At 41.6% G+C, this 25,702-nt stretch overlaps 2 protein-coding genes across 4 annotated transcripts in view; both read left to right on the top strand.

Moving 5' to 3' along the window:
* The first annotated feature begins 3,451 nt into the window (after positions 1-3,451).
* Positions 3,452-16,150, top strand: LOC308303851 (very long chain fatty acid elongase 6-like). Its single transcript, XM_080748349.1, has 4 exons — positions 3,452-3,872; positions 8,427-8,558; positions 11,704-11,855; positions 13,451-16,150. Exons 1-4 carry the CDS (start codon positions 3,775-3,777, stop codon positions 13,879-13,881), a joined length of 813 nt encoding a protein of 270 aa, XP_080604475.1. The 5' UTR covers positions 3,452-3,774; the 3' UTR covers positions 13,882-16,150.
* Positions 16,151-23,291: 7,141 nt separating this feature from the next.
* Positions 23,292-25,702, top strand: part of LOC308303494 (transmembrane protein 150A-like) — a 29,689-nt gene continuing 27,278 nt past the window's right edge. For all 3 annotated transcript variants that reach the window (XR_013963000.1, XR_013963001.1, XM_080747876.1), the window contains exons 1-3: positions 23,292-23,517; positions 23,829-23,938; positions 24,716-24,834. Coding sequence is in view for 1 of the 3 variants with exons in the window: in XM_080747876.1 (XP_080604002.1) it covers positions 24,770-24,834 (65 nt within the window). In the remaining 2 variants the exon portion in view is untranslated. The remainder of the gene's footprint in view (positions 23,518-23,828; positions 23,939-24,715; positions 24,835-25,702) is intronic.

The following is a 25,702-nucleotide window of genomic DNA, read 5'->3' as shown; positions in this document are numbered from 1 at the left end:
TTAAAAATACTAGACAAATGGACATATTTGAAAATAAATAAAAGATTGTTGAAGACCTCTGGTCTAGCATCGTTTGTTAACAGACAGTAGGGCTATTTTCCCACACAGAGATAGGCTACATTGAAAGTTCGTTATGCTTATTTGACTTATACCCGGCCCGTGATCGTCTTCTTGGCGCGGTATCGCGCGCCGGAAGAATAGCAGAGGTGTCAAATCACAAAGGTGTAGTTGGCGTCTGCAAGCATGGGCCGCAGGCGTTAAGTTTGATACCCCTGGCCCAACAGGACTTCAAACTAGCAAAAGTAACCCCCTGCACAAAAAAGGTAGCAAACTAGACCGTGGCAACTATACCGCTTAGTTCCATCTCAAAAGTCAAGATATCTAGAAGAGGATAAATTGATGTATGAGTTCCAATCTGGCTTCAGATAATCCCATTCCACTGACACATGCCTTCTCTATTTGAATGACTGCATCAAACGCGAGGTGGATTTGAGCAAATATTGTGGCATGGTCATACTGGACCTCCAGAGGGCATTTGACACCGTAAATCAGTCTATTCTGATTGATTTGACTGTCAGGTCGCATACACAAACTTTAGAAGGCAATGGTAGCGAATCAAGAGGGAATATGGGAAATGGGACAGATCCATGTTGATGACGTGACTTTAGAGATACTGTGTACCGCTTTGTGTGATTTTAGGGCAAAATCTGTAGGAGCAGTGTCCAAAAATGTGTTTTGCTAGAATCGGCCTCATGGTGGCGCTAGAAGAGGGCCATGTGAGAAATGGGGGGTGGAGGTTGTGGTTTGGCAGCCAAAGTTTGGCATGGATCGGGGCAACGGTGGCGGAGATATGAGAAGGGCAAAAGTGTGACGTGTGACTTGTGACAGACAGACAGACTGACAGCCGGTGGAGGTTTTGAGAGTAACTGCGACCTGATGGTCGCAATTAAAAGCTATCGGTCTTGATAGCACAGCAGTGAGCTGGATGCAATCTTACTTGGTGGGGAGAGAACAGGTGGTGGAGGTGAACGGCGATGTTCCTGAGTTCCTCAAGGAAGCATACTTGGGCCTCTATTGCTCCTAATGGCATCTGCTTGCGACTTCAACCTGTTCCTGTTCGTGGACGACTCGGCTCTCCTTGTGAAAAGGCCCTTGGCTCTGAACTAAATAAGATCTGCACCTGGCTCAATGACAACAAACTATCAATACACCTGGGTAAAACCGAATCCACCCTCTTTGGGTCAATTCCTAACCTCAGCAAGGTAGATAACTCACAATCAAAGTGACAAAATTACCTACCTGGGTTGCATCCTATAGGCTAATCTTTCCAGTGAAAGGTAAGGTAATCAAAAAGATCAACCAATTAACTTGTTTCTTACAGTGGATCGCCCCGCTGGTTGGAAAAAATATGAAGACTCTAACAAGAGCACTCATTGATCCCCTTTGACTATGGAGTCCATGTATACACTGCGACGCCTCAAAGACCCTAAAAACAATGCTCCAAACAGCCCAAAACAAAATAATTAGGCTTCTGCTTAACCTTCCATCTCAGGCTCACCTTACTGTTAATCATTTTGCAAGCGTGGAGCGGCTCATGGTTGCTGACAGAGTACAGTATCTTGCAATGGGCCTGGTGCACAAGATACACTACACCACTAAGATACCCATGTACCTGACAAAATACTTCCAAAACGTCAAGGATGTTCACAATTGCAACACCAGAGGCAGCTCCACAGATCATTTGCAACCCATATTTGGCACACAAACGGGTCAAATGGGCTCTCCTGCTATGCCACTAAAATGTAGAACGCCCTACCGAAGGCTTAAGGGATGTAAATCCCTACCCTTTAAAACGGCCCTGAAAAGCAACTTAGAGGCGGCTGCCACTCGAAACTGGTAAATAAAAACAAAGCCTATCCTTACCTCCCCCTGAACTTTCTATTGTAAATACCATTTATTTTGCATTGTGTCTATCATTCAATGTTGTATGAGTTCAAAAAAGGATAGTTTTTTTTGTGCGTATCCTTTTGTTGACCTTGTACCAGTGAACTGTACTGTCATGAAACTTTACCCTTTATTATAATGCAAACTTCTAATAAAGTCTTCAATCAATCAATCAATCAATCAATCAATCAAAGCCCCATTAGTGGTTCCCAAACTTTTCAGGTCGAGACCCAAAAGAGAAATTAGACGTTTGCCCAGGCTGCCCCCAAACTAGTGAAAACAAACAGCAGATCTACAAGCACGAGTCAGTGAGCGTGTTTTTCATTACTTGTTAAACATTTGTTTTCTAATGAATATCTTAGATATTTCATATATTTATGAATGAAATTACTTAGAAAAATCATTGCATTTTTTTATTCATGAAAATCTTAGCTTTTGGCGAATATTTTTTGAAAATGTTTTGAAATAATAATAATAATACAAAATAACCAGTAAGACTCCCTAATCGGGACGGTTGCTTATCTCCACAAATAGGGCAAAAATGTGTTTTTCCAAAATCTTCCTGATCCATGTTGATGAGATGAGTGTAGACATGCTGTGTAGTGATTTTCGTGATTTTAGGGCAAAATCTGTAGGAGCAGTGTCCAAAAATGTGTTTTTAAAAATCGGCCTGAAGGTGGCGCTATATGGGACAGATTCATGTTGATGGGATGAGTGTAGACATACTGTGTAGCGATTTGCGTGATTTTAGGGCAAAAACTGTAGGAGCAGTGTCCAAAAATGTGTTTTAAAAATCGGCCTGAAGGTGGCGCTAGAAGAGGGGCATGTGAGAAATGAGGGGTGGGGTCTCCGCGTTGCCTTGGCGGACGAATAGGTACCAGCCCCGGCTCTCCCGGACGCTCCTAGCCCGAGTTACGGCATTTTATGTGAGCTGCAGTGGAGGGGGTCCTCCACTGGGGGCGCCACCACTTTTGCTTCCGTTCTGGAGCACCAGGAGTGGGTGGTCCCCAGGAATTCCCCGTGAGCAGCCCCGTTGGGGTGGTCATTTTTGCACATTTGGTCATTTTTTACACCTGGGGGTCCCCGAGGGACCTGGGGGTCCCTGGAGCTCCGGGGGTCCTTGGAGGTTGTAGTTTGCCAGGTAAGGAGTGTGTGTGCAAAATGTGGCATGGATGGGTGCAACGGTTGTGGAGATATGAGCAGGGCAAAAGTGTGACTGACTCACAGACAGACAGACAGACAGACGGACAGCCGGTGGAGGTTTTGGTAGTAAATGCGACCTACGGTCGCAATAAATGACCCATAAAAATATGTCCGCGACCCACAAATGGGTCCCGACCCAGTGTTTGGGAAACGATGCTCTTTAGTCTATAGTGCAGATCTGGTGCAGATACAAGGCTCTGCAAGCTCTGGTCTAGTGATTCCAGCGATGACGTCAGGACATTGGCTCCACCCCCTCCGCCTCTATAACTTCAGACCATGGGGAGAGAATGGACGTGCGGCTCGGCCTCCTTCCTCCCGGTTTCACTGACTGACAGCTGTGTGTGTGTGTGAGTGTGTGTGTGTGTGTGTGTGTGTGTGAGTGAGGGAGGGAGTGAGTGTGTGTGTGGTACACTGGCTGCCTGGAGCCGCATCCTCCCTTTGGACCTGAACTGAGAATAGGCTTTACAATACGCGCGTCATTGTGGGCTCCCATCCCATCCCCATCCTTCTTGGGTCGGCTTTCCCCACGTTTTATTTATTTCTGCATCGTACAGAAACACCCCAGGCCTCGGTTAGTTAGTTAGCCGTTTAGAAAACAGATATTTGTCAGGGCAGGGGGAATAGAAGATGAACGAGAAGGGGCTCAATAATTCCGTGCTTGAAGAGTACGATTTCGAGCAACGGTTCGACGAAAGGCGGGCTCTGGAATGGATGCAGGAGAACTGGTAAGTAAAGTCGCATCTGATCTTGGGGACTATAACTCAAATTAAATGCTGAAGACGGCGAATTCCTTCCCTGGAGCATGCTTGCAGGCCGGGTCCTGGGCTCTACTGTAGCCGGTGCGGTGCATGGTGTCCTGGCTGTCACCGAGGGCTGCACGGCACGCCATGCGGGATGCTGCATTTGAACTTGTAGTGTAGGTTCATCATCAGCTGCTGCAGCTGCTGCCTCTGTGTAACCTCCTGTAGGTCTATTTGCAATTTCAACATAGTAGGCCTAAGTTGTGAATGGCATAGTAATAGTAGCCTACTAAAGTGGAAAACGTGAACGTCACTTCGCCCGCTCCTATTCAAACGTCCTTGAGGATGCACGATATTATGACCGCTTCGGCTTCAACTTCACCTCCGCCCACATACAGTAGCCGGCTACTCTCATTCTAATTCTACACGTTTACTTGCAAAAGTAGACATTATTTTTCTTACAATTGGCATTCTACATATATGGGACATTACTCATAATATGTTTTCATTTTGCATGAATATGTAATTACAGAATTATTCACTATAGGCTACCGAAATGGAACAACTAGCCTCAGTACCATTGCATCACGTCTCTCATTCAAGTGCCCTCCTCATTGTCCAATGAAATGTGTGCAACAGAGGGAGTGATTCTTGCCCTCCGTGAAAACATTTCCAAGGAAACCTAGTAAGACTACATTCTTGCAGAGAAGCTCAGGGTTCACCTCCTGAGACGATGAGGGACGGAAATCTAACACTGCTCAGCAGAGTTAAATTTCAGATGCAGAAACACAACAGCAGTGTTGTGTTTCTGACTGTCTCTGAAGCAAAAGCTTGGACCTGCAAGCCAGCCAAACAAACAAACCCCATCTTCCCAGAACCTAGGTTAATATTGAGCTCCACTGTGTATGGTAAAATCTATACACCTCAAGAGTATAGCAACAGTCGTAAAATACCACTGATGCTTCACTTGCATTTAATACTCAGTGCTTCCGAGGTTGTGAGTAATGGGCCCTCCTGGTTCACCCCAGCACTTCTTCTGCTGATTAAACAAAGCGCCACACTGTGTAGACTGTAGAATGCACAGTAATGCTTTGAAACAGCATTTACAGTGCCCCCCCTCCCCTTTCACTCCTCTAGAGCAGTGGTTCTCAACTGTGGATTGGGACCACCAGGGGGGTCCCCCAAATTATTTTTGGGGGTCCTCAGACGTTTAGCTTAATGTGAAACATTGTTTTCTCACTCAACAGTATAAACCAACACAAAGTTTAAGTGTATAGAGGGTATCTACACATTTTTAAAGTGACTTTTTAATACCTCTAAAATGACAAAGATGTGTCAAATATTAGAGGCAGAAATTGTGAAAATAGCAGATCTATATGCTCACAACGCCTCGCAATTAGAACTGTGTAATACAAAATGTAATGCCTCAACTCTTAGTGCTCGTCACTCAGGTTGGGGGGGCCCCCAGTTAAAATATTATTATTTTGGGGGTCACGGCCTGAAAAGGTTGAGAACCACTGCTCTAGAGTACAGAGTTTGGGACTTTGCGGTTGGGCTGGGGATAGTTTTCCACTTCTCAACATCACTCACCTGTCTCCTTGACTATCTTTTTAGCTTTCATACTAAATCGTCCACCGTCCACAGGGTTATTACGTGGTTAAATTGCACTTTTACACAGGAACAAATCAATCACAACCCTCCCGGCAGGTCTCTCTCTGTCAGCACAGCAAACGAAGGTCTTTCTATCCTCCTTCCCCTCCCCCCAACACACACACACACACACACACACACACACACACACACACACACACACACACACACTCACTCACTCACTCTCATGCACGCACACGCACGCACACACACACACACACACACACACACACACACACACACACACACACACACACACACACACACACACACACACACACACACACACACACACACACACACACTCATGCACGCTCACACACTCATGCACGCGCTCTCACACACACACACACACACACACACACACACACACACACACACACACACACTCAAAATCAGATAACAACTATATAATAATAATATTATGATATTAACATAATATATTACTAGCCCCCTGGAACCTTAGCATGTGTGTGTGTGTGTGTGTGTGTGTGTGTGTGTGTGTGTGTGTGTGTGTGTGTGTGTGTGTGTGTGTGCGTGCGCGTGTGTGCACATACCGGTACATACACAATGTTCTTCACTATTGTGTCAGGGCTTAGAGAAGGGGTTTCTCCCATCTCATCAATGGGATTTACTTAGCCTCGCGTTTACAGACTATATCACTGCTACGGTGGCAGTTTCGTCTGGTTCCAGGATAGGATGGACTGGGGACAACCATATCAAATCCCATATGTAGCCTAAACTGGGTCAAGCAGAGGAATCTCTTCAGCCTAATACTGTATGTATTATGCCAATCTGGATTAGTCATCTGTGTCTGTCCATGCCCTGGACTTACTGTGGACACGCATGCAGCAGGCCCGTTGCATGCGAACACGCCTGCTCAGTGCTCATGCTCTCTTTTAAATAAGTTATGATAAAATGGAAATATTTGATTTAAATAAGACAAAGCATTGAAGAACAAATCGTGTTGCAGTGATGGGCCTGATGGGATGGCGGCTCCCATCCACATATCCTCACTTGCATTCTTGCACACAGACACGTATGCATGTCCATGCGTGGACATGGACATGCATGTTTTCACAACATGTGCTTTTTACCTGTGTGCTTTTGTTGATTTGATGATTCAAACATTCTTGACTAGTTGCTGTTGCAGATCAAGGCAGATTTGAGATAACCGGTCCTCCATCTGGCTTTGTCTGTTTGTCCCGGACTGTTTGTACACCCAGGGTCACATTGGGCCATTGGCAATGCCTTACAGGACGCTTAATGAAATTAACTCAATAAATAGCACTGCTCACTTCACACTGGGTGTGATTTTCAAAACTAGTATTGAACTCATTCTGTAATTGCCTCATCACGATATAGCCTTGAATTGGTCACTGTGTCAACTAAGTACTAACCTCTGCTAATCCCCCATTATTTACTATTGGAGCCCATCAGATTCAGACATGACCCGAGTGTCTAACTACTGGGGGTCACTAGAGGTTTGCTCGAGCTGAGTTCATTTCACATGGTGTAATCAGGATAATCTATTCAATAATACCAAATACTGGGTTCCAGGGAGTTGTGGGTATGTGCATTGGAAGGGTTAGGGTATAAATCATTAAATGTTGTTTTTTTCATAAATCTTGTACAAAGTACAGATATGAAACTATACCTGTTCATTGTAAGCTAACATTTTCAAAGATTTTCAAAATTATTCCAAATTCTTTCCTTCTGTAACATATAACAAGCTCTTTGCATCTACAAGCTTAGAATGTGTCCTGAAGATCACCTATGTTGGCTATTTGTCAAACAGCAAGGTATACAGTATAGTGCTTCAGTGGTTAAGTCCATAGTGCACAAAATTCAGACCAGACACGTGTGTCCTGTGACTCTGGTCAGAAGTCCAATTAGTTTGGTCGTAGTTTGTTTGATAGAAAGTGGTGTAGTGCAAAGTCCACATCCAGCTGCCTATAATCTGTGTGCAATGTTCTTATGCAACAGCATCACATCTGTATTGTGACATGGTGGCTCAGGGAGATGATTATTTTTTGTATTTTTTGTATTTAACCGGGCTGCAGGGGCGCACAGGTTTTCACTTACATATCAGCAGCAAATACAAAAATGTAATTGATTTCATTGAGTCAGGGAAGAGAAGGGAAGAGAATCAATGTAAAGAGAAGTTAGTATTTTACCGAGGTTATAGAAAGTTAACTAAAACTAATTAAAGATGTGAATAAATAATTGTTAACTGAAATAAAAATAAAAACAAGGCTTTACAAAATATTATAGTGTATTATGTGTTTACAAAACTAAATAAAACAAACTAGAATCATTGGAGCCTGGGATCCCTTCACTTTTCGTGGTTTGATCCGGACGGGAGCGGAAACCACTCCCGTACGTCATGTTGTAGTTGTTAGAGGACTACATTTGGCCGGAACTATCAAACCGGAAACAGTTTTAACCCAAAATAATTCCCCTGCGCTCAAGGACATACTTTTAGGGCTTACCTAATAAACCCCTTGATGCGGCGTAGTTTTGCCTTTGGAAAATCCGTTTGGTATATATGCATCTTTTATTCCAACTCGTAGCAACAGGCAAGACCACACTAGGCTACTCGAGCATTTTAATAGGTATTGGGGAAACAAACGGGGGGAACCAAAACAAAGCGACACTGCTTCTTCTGCTTGTGGTTTCCGCCTAGACCGGATCAAGCGGCCCGTTGTAAACGAATACCAGGCTTTCCCCCGAGAAAGCCTGGTGACGCGAGGTTAGAATCATTGAGACCTCCTAGGTTGTCAATTTGGTTGGCATTTTTCAAAAACGTTTGTAATATGCAGTTTTCAAATCAAAGTGAGTGATTATAGCCCAGTAAGATTGTGTGTCATGCTGTCATCACCTCCACAGGACCACATCTTTCATGTTCTGTGGCCTGTATGCAGCACTGGTATTTGGGGGCCAACACTTCATGAGGGAGAGGCCCAAGCTGAACCTGCGTCGACCCCTGGTGCTGTGGTCTCTCAGCCTGGCCATCTTCAGGTGAGTTTAGATGCTCAAAGACAAGTGTGTGCCTGAAGCTCCAACAAGACAATGGGCTGTATTTTGATTGTCTTAAGTACCAGTTCTTATGCGTTAACTTAAAGGCCTGTCCATACTGTCTCCAACCACCAAACCTTTCATCGGAGAGTTCCGACTTTCTGGTGTGCAGCTTTCCAAACTCTAATTTGGGGTGATACTTTTCAATAGATGCGAGTGACATCATTTTGTAGTTGAACCGGACCTTTCCGACGACAGATTTGGTGATCGGAGACAGTATGGACATGACAGGCCTTTAAGTTAAGGCATAAGAGCTGGTACTTAAGACAATCAAAATACAGCCCATGTGTCTTTTACAGTGTAGATTAGTAAAATATGATAAAGTCTTAGAGGTTAAAGTCCCTGTCCTTTTTTCATTTTTGTGGCCAATTGTCCAACAGGTCAAAGGTCAGTAAATTTGTACGCAAAAGTTTATAACGTAAACAATGTTGGATACTACAACTGTTGTTTTAATCCATTTAACATGCAATTTAATTTCATAAGTCACTTATTGTAGCTTAGCTGCTAGATTCCAACATGGCCTATCAGTATCATCTACTGGTAGAATGATATTTTTAAAGCTTGTCTCCCCTCGGACATGGGCCGGGTCAGTTATGAAATATCTCTGAGCCAATCGATCTCTGAACTAATTTCCCGGGTCCTCCATTAGGGTACAGGTCTTTAATTTTAGACCTAGACATGTGAAGACCCCGATTGTACCATAGACTCCTTTTGTATAAGAGGCATATTTTGGAGTAAATGTTTTAATTTTCAATGGAGAAAGAAAAAGGAAAAAAGTGGACACTTTTCATAAAGTCCCTTTCCCTCAAATATGTAGTATTTCTTTTACAAACTCTGTAGAAAATAGTTCTCATTTATCACAATTTATATATTATTAAAAAAAAGTAAAGATAATAATAATGTATCTGTAATGTGTAGCTCCAACACACAGGAGCCCTGTGTCACAGTAAAATCTGGAGTGTTATTTTAACACTCTAGATTTGACTGTGTACCAATCTGGATTATCAGCAGTGTTGTGTACACAAAGGAAAGGCTTAACCTAGTGTCAGATCGTTGCAGAATCATAATTTGATTTGATTAGTAGGCTATGCACTTTTAAAATGCTGATATATTCAGCTTTTTATTTTATTACCAATAATTTATATTGCTGTTTCCAATCCCTAACGTTGCACTTTACTTCAGCCCTTCAGAATCATACAATTTATTTACACACCATTACAGTAGCTGAGATTAATAGAGCAGTGCCCTGGTAATGTAGCCAATTTAAATGTTGTTCCCCTTGGAATCTAATTACCAGTCCCAGACTGTCCTCTAATAATTACAGCAACAGTACTAAAAGTGAGTCTGTTATGTGGAGGTGGACTTATGTGCCCTGGTCTACTATAAAACATAAACATATAAATATTAGTTGTTTCTTTTCTTCTCCGCTACTAAAAAACATCAAGCAGCTGTTTCCCTAAGGCAGTGCACTAAGTTACCCTATTATTACTCTAAGTTAATCCACTATTTGACACATGGTAAATACATACTCTGTCTCTGCAGTTGTGCTGTGTTTGCACAGAGGTACAGCACATCATCAGTAGGCTGTGTGTGGATCTCTAATCCTAAATCCTCAAAGGTGCCGGTGGGCATGACCTGCCTACTCATCCCCTGAACTGACTGCACCCTGGGCAGGATAGCGTGACTCTGAGATGCCCTCCTAGTTTGGTGCAGTCTCATTGCTGCCACTATCTAATATATCTATCTATGAATTACTAGAGGTACAGAAATCCTGTATGTCTGGAACTTATCCTCAATGGGTAAAATCTGTCTGTCTGTATTTACACCGTAGCCAATCACAGGCCGTGTATGCCCATAGCCAATCAGAGAAAGGCAAAGGGTGACATCATCATTTCAAGGCATATATAAGGCTGCATACGGCTATCCAGTTTATAAATAGGGTAAGGATGGTAAAGGTTGCTTAGAAACGGGTGAGGGGGATCCCTTAGGGATGGGTGGGGTAAGGATCTAGTACCGTAAAATAACACATAACAGAAAGCATAGATACAACAGCCATAGCTGCACAACTGTACAATCTTACTATGGATATCTTCTGAGCCAACTGCCTCTCTTGGACAACTGCATCACTGATTTGTATGCCGCGCAACTGACATACGTGAATGCAGGAGACACACACACACACACACACACACACACACACACACACACACACACACACACACACACACACACACACACACACACACACACACACACACACACACACACACACACACACACACACACACACACACACACACACACACACACACACACACACACACACACACACACACGGCATGGAGATCTCCAACATTGACATAAATCGCTCTTGTCAGACAACCGTTTCTGTTGTGTGTGATGTCAGACAATCCTGAGTACCGAAACCTGAACACACTGACATTGTCATAAACCCAGCAATGCCAGGCATGCTGATTTTGTGCTTGATAAATATGACATCTTGCTAAGGTTAAATGCAGTTAACCAACAACATTCCCAAGTGCACACGTTTACAAAAACCCATCCCTACAGTGATTATACCGGTATCTGTGGAGGCAAACATGATGTGTATTAACTTCTGTATGATGCCTTAACTGTGTCCTCAGATTGATTACGAGTTTTTAGATGACTATCAGTATATATAATTAGTTGGGAGTTATCAATCAATTGGCAAATAATGATTATTTCTGGATGTGCATGCTTTTCTACTCTACCTGTAAATTTGAAAAATAACCGTTGATGGGGTGCTGATGGCCTAGTGGTTAAGGTACATACATACACATATAGGCTCTAATGCAGCCTGACAGCGAGTTGCAGGTTCGATTTTCCAAGCATGACGGCCTTTGTTGCTTTTCCCTCTCTCTCTCTCCGTTTCCTGTAACACTATCTGAATAAAAGGCAAAAAAGCCCCAAAAATATCTAAAGACAATAAACGCTGCTCAAGCCATTAATTTGCCTGAAAGTGGACAATTTAAGGTGTGGACTGTGATCCTGTTATCTGTTACATAATGTGTGCTAATGAACGGTGGTGTGGACCTTATCCCTGCAGTATCATCGGAGCGCTCAGGACAGGGTGGTATATGCTCCATGTCCTCACGACCAGCGGCTTCAGGCAGTCCGTGTGTGACAACAGCTTCTACAGCGCCCCTGTCAGCAAGTTCTGGGCCTACGCCTTCGTTCTCAGCAAGGCCCCCGAACTGGGTAAGGCTTCCCTGTCATCTCTCATGTGACTTAACATCTGTGCCATTGGAGACACAGGAGAAAACTGGAGAGATGATGATGGTGTGTGTGTGTGTGTGTGTGTGTGTGTGTGTGTGTGGGGGGGGGGGGGGGGGGGGGGTCTGACAATCAAGCATGAAATGCAAAGCTATTTCTGCTGTCGACGGATCACGGTTTTAACTGTTTAACCGGTGCATGGAATGGGATCTGCATGGGAGGTTTAGTAGAATAAATTAAGTTTAGATGTAACCTGTTTGGGTAGTTCCATCAGAGTGATACTAGCCTTGTACATCTGTAACCTTGAGTGACCAAGTCAGTTTCCTGTTAATGCTCGTCTCCAGGAGCCCTTAAACGTCCTACTGCATTTGCATCGATCAGGGAAATGCCTATTACCTTCCCCACATCCTGATGACATCTCCCTATCTGTGCTGTAATCCAATCACTGCATGTTCTCTGTCAGAGAAGGATGGCATTACTCCTGGCAAATGGAGGTCGATGCTGAGCTGGGGAAAAAATTCCATTAGTGTCCACTGTGCGATTGATATAGACTAGAGAACACCTCCTCAGCTACAGACAGAAAAGACATCTTACTCCTTCCATTGCAGACATCCCAACTCATGCAGCTGTATGTCCACCACCAGCACTGTTGTCGTTGGCAACCAATAACAGCAGACTCTGAGAGAAAAAGAACAGACAGTTGTAAAGTACTGTTATTTTATTCATATTAAGCAAGACGATCAGTGCGAAAAAACTGTCTGATTAGATCCCCGCCTTTGCACTTAAAGAACAGACTTTTTTCCCATCTAAATCTCTGCATCTGAGACCAGTGGTTGGTCATTTTTAGACGACCAAATCTCCCACAGTGAATGACAAGCATTCATTTTCCAGATTGACAGTTCAACGACGAATGAGAACAAAGAAATTGCATCGCGGGTTGCAGATCCGGTCTGTGTGTGGCTCATCTGTGCCTCTAGACCGGATCCAGCCATTCTCCACATATGGTCGGCATTTGCGGGAGCTTTACTGCCACTCGCGGGTGTCTGTGAGCAGACGCTAATTTCTGGACTAACGGAGACTCCATTGCCACATCTTCCGGGAGAGTTGGCATGTTTGCCATTGGCTGTGACTGGTACAGTATATCACTACAGGGCCAATGTGCTGTGATACTTACAGTACTAGTGAAACACATTACTCCTGCAACTGGTGTTTGTGCAAATAGGTCATATAATCTAGTGTTAATCTATTGTAAAGCCATGTTGGGATAGGTAAGGCCACTGTATGCAGGTCTTAAATTGAGAAGGTTGTGGGGTTACCATAACTTGAATAATTATAGAATCCTCTGCAGTTTGCTCCATGGATATACAAGTATGTTGCATACATGTATTTGTGGGCTTTTGTGTGTGTGCGTGTTTCTCACCATAAGTCCTGACTTTTCGTTGCTCACCAAAAATAGCTGTTCTACGGTACAAGCTCATAGAATTACAAGTTTGTGAGCTGGTAGATCGGCTATTTTCAGTGCACGATACCCACGCATAACTAAGTAAAACTCAAGCTCAACTCTTCCTGCTCTCCCACAGGCGACACAGTCTTCATTGTGCTCCGCAAGCAGCGCCTCATCTTCCTCCACTGGTACCACCACATCACTGTCCTGCTCTACTCCTGGTACTCCTACAAGGACCAGGTGGCGGGCGGTGGTTGGTTCATGACCATGAACTATGTGGTGCATTCCTTTATGTACACGTACTACGCGGCGCGGGCTGCCGGTATGCGGGTGCCTCGGCCCTGTGCCATGCTGATCACTGCAACACAGATCATGCAGATGGTGATGGGCCTGGCTGTGCTGATCCTGGTCTACAGCTGGATGCACGAGGTGCGCTGCCCTTCCCACGGTGACAACATCGCCTGGGGAATCCTTATGTATCTCAGCTACCTGGTACTCTTTGCATCCTTCTTCTACAACTCCTACCTCAAGGCTCCGTCCGGGAGCAAGGGAACCAAGGCAGAGTAAGATGGCTGCCCCTGGCGAAAGGCCCGGTTTTAGCCCCTGTGTGTGCCGGGCAGTCATGTTAGAGCGTGCCATGAGGTAGAAATGACTACGAGTGTTGTCCCATCGTGAATGTTTTGAGTCACAGATAGTTGCTTTCACTGGTCGCTAGGGCCACATCTAAGAGTGACTTTTTTCATCAACATTTTCTAGGTTTCTGTAGCTTAGAAGGAATGATGTAACCACGGATCCACAAAACAGACACAGTTGTAGAATCTTAGAGAGAAGTGGCACGCTGAACCAGTGCATGGTCAGCACACATTTGTATGTGATCACATGAATAATAGGGACTAGGATATACAAAAATGTAATGATGATAGAAGGATGCCTAGTTTATGTAGTATGACAGAGGACTTAAATTATTGGCTTTTTTAACCAGACTTTTTTTTAACCAGTCTTGTCTAGTTTCAGAGTTTTGTGAGAAATAGCTGTAATAGGGCTAAAGCAACGAAGTCAGTTTATGAATATGTCTGCATGTTTTTGTGCGGAAGGAAGTCCATTACAGGACACTATGCAGAGAAGCTCCAACTCCGAAACAAGTGAAAACGTTTAGACATAACACATCTGACAGGCATTCCAATAAAACATTGTGATAATAAAAAAGGGAATTGACAATTTAACATGCACTACATGAATGAGGGACACTTTGTCAATTTTAGTTTTAGCAACTTTACATGAGCAACAGGAACAAGTGCACTTGAAACAAGTCTGAAACACATGGAAGTGGAAAGGGTGCAATGTGCACCCTGCTGATATCATCTCCCCAAATTACAGAGCTGATGGAAGCATTGGCCTGACTCCAAACTGTCATTCTGCCAATGCACTGTTCATTTTAATCACTGAGAATCACCCTAATCTCTGCAATAATATTAATGAAACTGTCTATGGGTTGTGCAAAAGGGAACACGTTGAATAATTGCACATTAAGGAGGTTTTATTAAATGAACTTGTGACACAGATTTATTATTGTATCGCAGAATACAGACTTGATTATTCAAATATGAATACGTCTTGCTTTTCTGTGTGCTGCACTGCTGCTCAACATATTTCATGGGGAAAACTGTGAAAATGATAGTATCTCTGAGCGAATTCCCTAAACATTCCTCCATCGGCAGCCGTTGTTGTTGTTGTACTCCTTTACATGCAGAGGAGCTCAACATTTGAACTCACTCACCTCACATCGCCCTATTCTCCGTTCCATTGTGATGTCTTGTTTACACAAGGCAGATATTTTGCTTTACTCGTCCTGAGTGAGAACATCTATATGTGGTACAACGTATGAGAACACTGCTGATATTGAGTTCCACCCTCTCTCTTGCACACAGTCCAGGTCTGAATTGTCTCAAGGTCTTAAAAAAATGTAAGGAAAAAAGAAAGTGCCCTTTCAAGACTAACTATCACCTGGTCAATCATACAATAGTTCTAATAATTTGTACTTTCAACTTACTCTTTCTCCATGTCATAAGGTATGTAACTCTTCCCTTTCCCAATGTCTTGTATTGCAGGGCAATTGGATTAATCCAAATCAGTCTAGAAGGCCTTCATGAAATTAATTAGGTGGTAAATGGTATCAACGACAATAAAATTAGACCGACATAGCACTTTTAATCTGCAAAGAGCTGTACATTTAAAGGGAAATGGGAAGTTGTCCAAATGTTTAGTTCTGTACTGTAAATCAATAGACATCCATCGTACATCTGTCATGCATTGCACAACCTTTGATTCTATTTGAGAAAGGATTAATTGAAATAGGGAAAAGGAGGATATCGTGATGTTTGTATTTCAGTCAGAGTTGATAAGAATGGAGACATGGAGAGGGAGGAGGACTGTGGAGAGTGGCGTGATGACCTGAACAATGTGTCCATTGTAAATAATATCTTAAGAATCTATTTATTTTCTTAATATGTGAGTTTCCCTAGCAAATCTGAAGCTTGCCCAGTAAATGTTGAACTAAGGGCCTGTTTGTCTTAAACTGTGCTGATTGAGTTGATTTATTTATTTATTTCATTCCATCCTTAATTGTAATGTTTAACGCATAGAACTGTCCAGAAGAATGTTTGCCTCTCAAATGGAAGGTTTAATTGAATCAGAGCCTGCCTTATTAAAATAGCCTGTAATGCTATTATTATATTATTCAAAGGGTCCCTATGTAATTTTTTTTCTTTTTTACATTATAATAACTAAACATTCCACCTTATGTCTGTAATAAACATGATATCCCATTAGACCATTAGATTAGATTCTCTTCTTCTATTTCTCAACATGTACCGTATTCGTTTTTCAATATGACCCCTCACGTTCAAGTGGGCACTTACATCTGGACAGTAGGGAGATTTGGAAACCTGGTACAAAACGTTTTATTTCTTTATTATTATTATTTAAAAAACATTTTAAAATTGTGAAAATAGCTGATCTACAAAAGTTGTTACAGCTATTTTCATTACTTTTTCTTGACATTCTTGTATGATGAATTAGGGCATTAAATGACAAAAGAAAAACCCAAAAAGGACATTTGTAGATACAAGGTTTCTGCCCAACAGCGACAATGTATATTACTGTCTTTTCAGGTAGTTTCACATACAGTACTGTCAGTAATTTAGAAGGTTTCACAGGGTAGCTACCAATAGATCGATACACTATATTTCTTATATTTGCCTTCATAATATATGTAGCGCTTAACACTACTTATACCTCCTAAAACCCTCCTTTTTAATTGTGAGTTATAGACGAATCCACAGAGCGGCAATCATAACTGCGGTGCTGCGGTGTGGGGTGAACTAATGAGCTAACTAACTATAGGGCAGCGCTCTGTGGATTTGTCTGTAGGTGAATGTTATGTCTCACCAACAAACAGCCATAGTAGCCTGAATGTTACCGTTCTTTCAGCAGTACTTAAACAGTACTGTGCATCTATTTATTATATTTTAATGATGGCAATTCAATGTTTTTCTGCAAAACAATCACATTACAGGTGTACTCTGTCTGCACTGCAGCTGCAATAGAGAGAGACATTTCTTTAGACCAGCAGTGCTTGCGGTAGTTTGGACATATTCTAAGATGGCACAAACATTTGCTAAAATCTGCTAGCATGTCAAATTATGAATATATTGATGATGATTTGAAAGCTGCTATGCCTACTTGTACACCACTAATCTTGATACAGTACGGTCATTTGTGCCAAATGACACTTCTAACAGGTTTCTCTTGCATTAGCAAAATCATGTTAATTTGTGCATTATCTTTGCTGTTGTAGACTTATTAAACTCCTGTGGATCTACTGTCAACTGCAACAGAAGGGAAAAACCTGTTTAAGGGCTTTTATGTTAATAAATTCAATTTGGTTTTAGTATGTTTCATAACATTTCGTCATCAGAATGCTTTGTCTCTATGGTCACTTACACCAGTGATTCCCAGCCTTTTATCCTTGGAGCCCCGGCCCTCTTCTTAGATCTGGCAAAAGTCATACACACACTCACACACACTGCTCTATGAGAATACTGCCGTGCTGTTTTGTTGATTAGATTGACAATCACAACAAGAACACAGGCAGAGACAATGGATGAACATAAAGACTTGAAATGGTCAGGAGAATCTTTTATGATTTTATGCCACATGTTTTACTACCTCTGAACCGTCAAAGCCTCCCTTCCCAGAGATCTTTGGCACCCCTGTAAGGTGGGAAACACTGCCTTCAGACTTAACTTGGGTGCTAATGTACACTTCTGCAAAGACCAGGTTCCACCGTTGCAGTCACTTTTGATGTGGAATAAGCCCCTTCAGCACAGTATAATTGCGGTGAATTTTAACTTACAGACTGATACAGTACTTTCACATTTAAAGTGTCCCAAGATGCAAAGCTGTTTACACACGTGGCATCGTATCAATAGTCGATAGCTTTCACAACCCTGCTGGATTTGCAGCCCTGATAACAGTGCTGAGTAATAAGGCCTAAGCTCCACACCCCACCCACACAGTGGCACCATTTAGACCTGTGCGCTGCATCTAGCCGTTGAGTTGGAAGAAATGATTACTGATGTTGACGTGGCTTCATGCAGTTATGTACTACAATGACAGCAAGATTTTATGTAATTGTCTCAAAATAGAGTGAAACAGATCTGAAAATCGAATCACCCCGACCAGATCCAAACCCCAACTGGAAGTTATGTGAGAGAGTTACATGGCTAATCTTACTCACATTGCCAAATCATACTCCAGTAGCACACACACAGGTGTGTCTTACAGAAACTGGGAGTAAGAAGTCTTGTTATTTATCAGAATTATCCTGAGCTGAAATGGTCAGTAGTGTGCTCTAAGAAAAGCTGTGTGAGTGTTGAAGGAGGACAAATGAGTTGATGGGAATAATTATGCAGACTTGAAAAAAAGAAAAAGAAAACATCCCTGATCATCGCAGCCAATCAGTAAATCGTCAACTGTCACTTTAATATGGGTGCTTCACACTCAGCTGGTCTATGAGATGTTGGATGCAAAAGCCTTCTTTCCAGTATCATTCACAAAGCTGAGAGGGCAGTTAGACAAACAAAAGATGTCAGACCTCCCTGCAGACAGGCCAACCATACCCCTTTGCAGATGTAGGCCCACAGAAGTCTATGAGCCATGGAACATCATCATCATCAGCAGCAGTAGTACAAAAGGAAATGGTGCAGATAGTAAATGATAGGCTGTGATATTCACCTGCAGTGGTTGATCTAGAAGTCCTCCAATCCATTAATTGCTTCATTAACGTGGGTTAGGATGTTCTTATCCATCTACGTCAAGCAGGTCTGATAGAGGAACACATTTCATATGAGGTTGTGTACATATGACTCTTGCATGTTTTATTAAATACACATTTTAAATATTATTAAACATAATTTGAGGGGGAAATCGATCTGTAATTTACCTTTACATATTTTATGTAGGCCTATTTGTATTACGTTCTTATATTTGTGCTGTTATTTTATCATTTCATAGTGAATACTAGGCTACAGTATCCAAGGATGCAGTATAAACCAAAAGCTACAGTGGACTCGAATCCCAGGTGGTATCAGAAGAACTGATTCCTGAACTGAGTTCAATGGTCATTGAACTTGGCTACTATACAGGAATAATTCATTGAGATTGTAGGGTTCCCTGTGATTATGATTTTCTTTACAGAATCATTTTCCTGGCTTATATCCCCCAGATCCCTTAGTGCTTATAAGCAATAAACAAATCATCATTGAATTGCCATTGACTTGATTAATTGATTATTGATTGATTATCAGTTCGAATAGGAAAAGCACTGGACAGTATAGTTCAGATACAAGTTCTACTAATAGGATTTAAACCCAAGAAAGCATGGCTCGTTTACATAGGGTCCTTTGTACACAATTTATTGAACAACAAAGCCATCTATGTGTCGGAGTCAACTGTAGCTAACTGTCACCTGGTAGTCCACCGTCATCAAACCCCAAAGACTTTAGCTGTTAATGTATACATTTGTAACTCTGAGAGTGTAGTGTGTACATTTAAATTAACACTGAGTATTTTAGTGTTGTCACACCTGCATGATGTGTATATCAGCACACAGACACTAGACATTATTCACCTAAGCCTCACCTTTAAATGTTGTACAGTAGGTACACCTTAATGGTATGATAATTGTATGTACAATATTGCCCGTATTAATAACTTGGTGTAGTACATTTTTTCTTCTTCACTTGCGTAATACAGATACACTGAGAAATTGTGAGAAAGTTCCAAGTTCAAAAGAAAGTTCCATTGTCTTACATAATTCCTGTGATAGTAGGTTTGAGTACTTCAAATATATATCACTCACTAAGTTGATAAAGACGCCACGTTTGACCGGTTTTGTTGCCAGAACACCACAATGTCCTTTGCTGCTGATAATGACACGTGGAAACGCTTATAAAAGGTTCAAGAGTATAAAGGCATTTTCAAAATGCCTAAGTAATTGATAACCAATCATGTTGCACTCCATCATGGAGTGAATAATTGTAAATCATTTTAATGTTTCTATACTGTTGTTTCAGTGAGCACCAACCAAACCCAAAGAAATGAATAAAGTGTGCAAACAGGCTACCTGATAATATAAAAAAAAATATTCTGATTGATATTTGTGACCCAATCTTTTTGTTTTGCCCATTGTCTTGTTAAAAACTTAAAACTTAAAACTGTGGCCCGTGACCTTGTGTCTCAATAAGATTTGGAACAACTTTATCTAACAGGATACTTTTCTGTTTTTCTGACTAGCCCCAAGGTGGTCCTATAGGTCTTGACCTGTTGAGAATACAAGTTAAAGCATGTGGCAAATCTTTGCTCATTTCAAGTAATGGGGATTCAAGGGCAGAGGTTGGTTGTAATTGGGTGTTACATTTACTCAATTACATTTACTGAATTGGCTGATATTAACCCCCAATAAGTTAATCAGCCGGCAGGCTAAGCCTGGGAGATAAAAACTGTAATGACTCGCAAAACTAAAATCACTGACATGGAAACAATTGCTCATGAGTTTAAAAATGATTTACTTAAGTTCAGTGACCAAATATTACAGAATACAACTTCCAATAAATTGAAATGCAATAAATATGTCAATTTAGTTAAGTTTAACAGTGAGCAAATAAGACAACGTGAAAGTGCTATATCGTGAGAAAATGCGGTCAACAAAATATGTCTCTCCCAGCTCACCCTGCCTTCCAAATATCAAACCAGCCATGGAAGTGAGCAGGTGAGAGGCATCAATTTATAGCCGCTGGAGGCCACCCACAGCGACACACCCATAATGAGGTGCCAATGTGGTGCCTCTCTCAATCACCAATTAATCAACCCATTATCATCAGTGCACATACCAATAGAACTGTTTGGCTCCTACATTTACTCTAAGTAACTTTTTAAATACATTGAACATACAAGAGTAGTTTTAATGCAACAAACTTTTCACGTTTACTCATTTTTAGCCTAAAAGTATGATGACTTTTATTTCTAATTGAGTCATTATTTTTAAGTAACCAACCATACTTTTTCTTGAGTAGAGTTTTGGGTACTCTACCACCACTGCTCAAGGGTGAGAATCACTCACAGGTAGCTCCTATATCATTTTCCCAACACAATCAATTATTTCTACCACTTCTCAGAGGACACGCCTCTCTGCCTAAACCTGCCTGTTGGGTTAAGTTGTTGCTGTTATCCTTGCCTTGCTTTTTGACTAAAGTAATGTCAAGGTTCACGGCCAGGGGCCCGTCAGGTACAAGACAGTACATCAGATAAGAGCGCAATTGTGGAATTTATGCAAAACATGATGTAGATGGGCTTACAACATAGCTTCAAAAGGCCTGTTGGGTGAGAACTGTGTTTAAACCTATATTGACCGTAAGTTGTAACACACAGAATCAATTAAATTAAATTCACAATAAAAATAGGAGAGAGAGAGAGAGAGAGAGAGAGAGAGAGAGAGAGAGAGAGAGAGAGAGAGAGAGAGAGAGAAGATTACACCAGGCCTAAATTTCGTCATTTTAGGGGCAATGCCACTTGGCCTTTGATGTTGTCCCATTTTTTTAGGGCACAAAGGCTGAATGCCAGGGCAGGAAGGCAATCAAATAAAACAAGATTTTAGTCCATTGTGAAATAGATACATGATGTTATTTACAATCTGATCCATGCTCAGCCCTACACCAATCAAAGTCACTGGATTGGTTTAAAGATGGGGACTCTGGGGAGTTACGATTTCAGAATCTCAACAAAAGACACTGGTGTCTACATGAAAAGAAAGAGACACTGGTGTCTACTGTCTACATATTGTCAAGAAAGAGACAGAGGAGAAAGTGGTACAGCTGGGGCATTAAGGCCACTGTGGCATCAGGTCATGCCATTGTTTTGAGGGGTGCACGGCAAACTGAGGGGATGCCCTCGATTCCACCACCAACAACTTTTATGCAGATAGATGTAGGCCTACACAAGGCCCATGTCATGGCCCCCATGAAAGTGTCCAGTTCTCCTGCCTACTTTGCAACTCAAAGGTGAGCTGTTACTGCCATCGTGTGGCATTGACAGGTAGTGTATGGTACTGAAAAACAGCTACATTATTCCTGCCAGGTTTAATTGGAAGCAGCTGCGGGGGGGGGGCTCACCTTCACAGTGATTGTGTTGCACGCGACGACGGTGCCACCGCCACGTGCAGTGGTGGAAAAAGTACTCAAATGATTTACACATTTTCAGCACAAATACCTCAAAATTGTATTTAACTACATTACTTAAGTAAATAATGAGTTACTTCACCACTGGTGACGTGAACCTATTGCTATTTTATTTTCATAAAAATACTATTGAGAAATAAATGAAACTCAATACCCCCTGAGTGAGTCTGGTGGTCTTTTCCCTGACTTTTTGATTGACTGGTTGATTCATTGAATACTTAGCAGTTCACAATTCACATAGGAAAAGCACAGGACAGCCAGGTCGGTCAACTAGTTCCATGGACTAGTTCAGATTCACGGTCTATAGGATTGAAACCCAGAAAAGCACTATGGGCCTGTTTACATTGGGGTCCTTACAGTCCTTTTGTACTCATTTAATTGAGAATGGCTTGTGCATTGACTCCTTGAGAACTGAACCACACAAGTTGTTTCGAACCACTTTCAAGCACCAAGCTTGGGAGGAGGAGCTGTAGGTGCAGTGCAGGGTGCAGGGGTGCAACAGCTGGCTCTCTTTAGGTAATCTACATCCCAGATCCCATAGGTCGAATGGACAGTGGGCCATGCTGTGATTGGTTAGTCGGTTATTTGGGAAGTGCATGGTTAGTTTTAGGCTGGCTTGAAATAATGCATTTATGCGTTTTCGCTAAATACACTACGTTTCTAAAGAAGCTAACAATGGAGAGATAAGAGATAACTCTAATGATATCCTTTTCTACTAATACTAGGCTATATTTTGTAAATCAGTGGTTCGGCTGGTTCCAAAACATTTTAGCTCTTCTTCAATCAATTCAATCAATCAATCAATCAAGTCAAGACCCCAAACAGACGTTTTCGCGGGACGCTATATAATTGTTTCCATTGGAGATGCCTTGTAAAGGAGCACTTATTTCGGTGGAGACCCATAAAGTAAACATGTGTCCGCAACCCACTGTTTGGGAAAAGGTGGTGTAAATTAACCTGTGTCGTTCACTGACCTGTAGTTTGTTTGCAGTGTTCCTTTTTTGCTACAGTGGTTAGCAGCAGTTGCTTGACAACGAACTAGCCAATCACAGAGTGAGCGTCCCTCCGGGCCATTGGATCTAGACGCTATGTTTTGTTTTTTTTGTTTTTTTAATAGCAAAGAACAAGAAGACGTCTCCACGTAGTAGGGTATTAACAAACATGATTGAGCGCTAGAAAGTGAAAGAAGGGATGCATGAAGAACAGGAATACAATGTCAATGCCACTATTCAAGAAACTTGAAGAATCAGTGGGAATTTTCTCATGGATGTAAATTACAATGAAAACACTAGCCCGACCACTGGTGGTCAAAGAGCTTGGACTTAAAAGCGCTTCTTTCAGGAAACCTTTTTCTCGGGGTTGGAGAGGGGAACCTGAGATGAAGAGTGGAGCTTCAAACTTGCCAGAGGTGAACAGCGACTTATTTACCTTGACAATTTAGATTTCCTCTGCAAAGACATTTCTATAGTCTCACATATCGCTTGTTGCAGAAAATCACGTAAACTAATAGAATAACGCGTTCTTTCAGGATGTTAGGGTGTTTAAGTGTATCCATTTTTGTCAGCTAGACACGAATGCATCGTATTACTGGAATGTTTAATGCAGATGTAGACAGATATTGTATGCATAATTGTCCGTATGGCTATAACCTGTTGCTCAGTTGTTTCATGTGAGAATGGGGCATGATCCGAGTTGTCACTTTGGTTATATCTCCAACAGACTACCAGAGATCGATCAGATCGCTATATCTCCAACAGTTAACATGCGCAACTGGTTGTTCTTCCGAAGTCCATCATCTGCTGTTGCCATGGGGACTATAACTGTCTGAGGTGAACAATTTTCACATGTTCAAAACATAAAAATAAACAAACCAAACTAAAGCAGTAAAACCTTGACAAGTTTTTTTTTTAAATTATCCTATTATTTATGCATAGAGAAGACTTGAGAAATGTGTCTTTTTGTACCTATCCAACATTACAGTCCTACACTAGGCTAATAAAAGCAAGCTTTCAGCAGTACCACTTGGTGGAACTGTGGAGTAATCACACATGTCAATTTGCCCCAGTATAAATCAAAGCAACTATATGAAAACAATAAATAAATCAAATAAAACCAACATTACTTTGCTGCAGACACACAACTGAGATGAGTAAATCCTGCCAGAATTATGCCATTGCAATGAACACAAATGCATCCAATCTACATAATACAGTAAAACTTTGTACAATATTCACATACGTATTGTGAATATTATTTCCCAAATTAATAGTACACAGCAACAACATGTGGGAAGTAAACTTGTGCATATTAATCTAGTATCTAAATTTGATATAAAAAATAGAATTAAAATGAGAGCAACAAGTGTGGTGAAATGCCCTGGCAAAATCTCGATAGTCCGACGTCTCATTAAGCCGGTGGTGGTTAGGGTTAGGTTTAGGCATTGTTTTACTGAGGTTAGGGTTAAGGGACCGTCAGACCAATGGGACGTTGGAACAACGCTACGCACCTCCTACTGTATAACACTGTAATTCATCAGTTTGGTTTTGCTTAATTGATCATTATTCTGTGAACAGTCTGCATTACTTTAATTTCTTTAATTTGTGAAGGTGGAGAAAACATCTGGAGTTGTTTGTAGTGTTGTGGAGAAACGGGTGATCAATATGTCACTGTTGATGATCCTTCCTGCCAGTCTACCTATCATCACCATTACTGGAATATGGGTTGTGTAAGTATGATAATGTTGCCCATTTCTTTGTGCATGCATTTCGCTTTTGTTGACTAACCAATAATCAGTATTACATAGGCTATACTGAACAAATAAAGATGTGTCCATTCGTTGACATGAAACACCCTTCAGCCTAGCTTCAAATGTCAGAAAATGCAACACTGCAGTATAAAGATATTTATATTTACCACAAAAAGAAAGTGCAGAAAAACAACCACAGCACATTATGGCTTAGTGGTTAACACAGCATCAAGGCTCTGGGTTCAAACCTGTTTGGAGCTTTCTGTGTAGAGTTTGCATGTTTTGTGTCTTCACATGTGGTTTTCTCTGCGTCCTCTACGTCTCTACTTTAGATGATCTACAAGCTCACAACACAATCACAGCACAACACATTGTGAGCTTGTAGATCAACTATCTTTGGTGTGTAACAGTGGCACGCAAATAAGTAAAACAGACATTATACTTAGGAAGTAAACTAAACTAACCATGGCCATCAATAATTTTGAGAGATGGTCTCAATGACACGTTGATACTTTTTGAGGAGAAACACGTAATTTATTGCTATTCTGTTAAGTTGTGCAGGAGAACAATAACACTTACTTTTCTTACTTTTCTTTTACAATAACAAATTACTTTTCTTGACTAGCACTGGCTATGAATGGTTATTCACACAGCTATTTCCGTCCAAGCACTAAGCAATAACTTTAGCTCGTTAGCATTACAACAACTTGAAATAGAGGGAGCTTTTATTGTGGAAATGAGCTAGAGTGATCACCATACAGCATCTGTTGGTCAGCAGGTGGTGGGGTGACTCATATGGGGGATATTTTAACACTGTTTGAAGTCCCTCCATGAAATATCTCTGACA

Source organism: Nannobrachium achirus (genome assembly GCF_963921795.1).
Source record: "Nannobrachium achirus genome assembly, chromosome: 18".
Taxonomy (NCBI): domain Eukaryota; kingdom Metazoa; phylum Chordata; class Actinopteri; order Myctophiformes; family Myctophidae; genus Nannobrachium; species Nannobrachium achirus.
Note: the sequence above shows the minus strand (reverse complement) of the source record. Positions and strands in the feature narration are given on the sequence as shown.

What these genes read in the sequence shown, in the direction of transcription:
- LOC308303851 (XM_080748349.1), top strand. Translation starts at nt 3,775, where the DNA reads ATGAACGAGAAGGGGCTCAATAATTCCGTGCTTGAAGAGTACGATTTC. An exon ending in GAATGGATGCAGGAGAACTG is followed by an intron (nt 3,873 to 8,426) that starts GTAAGTAAAGTC and finishes TCACCTCCACAG; the next exon opens with GACCACATCTTTCATGTTCT. An exon ending in CTCAGCCTGGCCATCTTCAG is followed by an intron (nt 8,559 to 11,703) that starts GTGAGTTTAGAT and finishes TTATCCCTGCAG; the next exon opens with TATCATCGGAGCGCTCAGGA.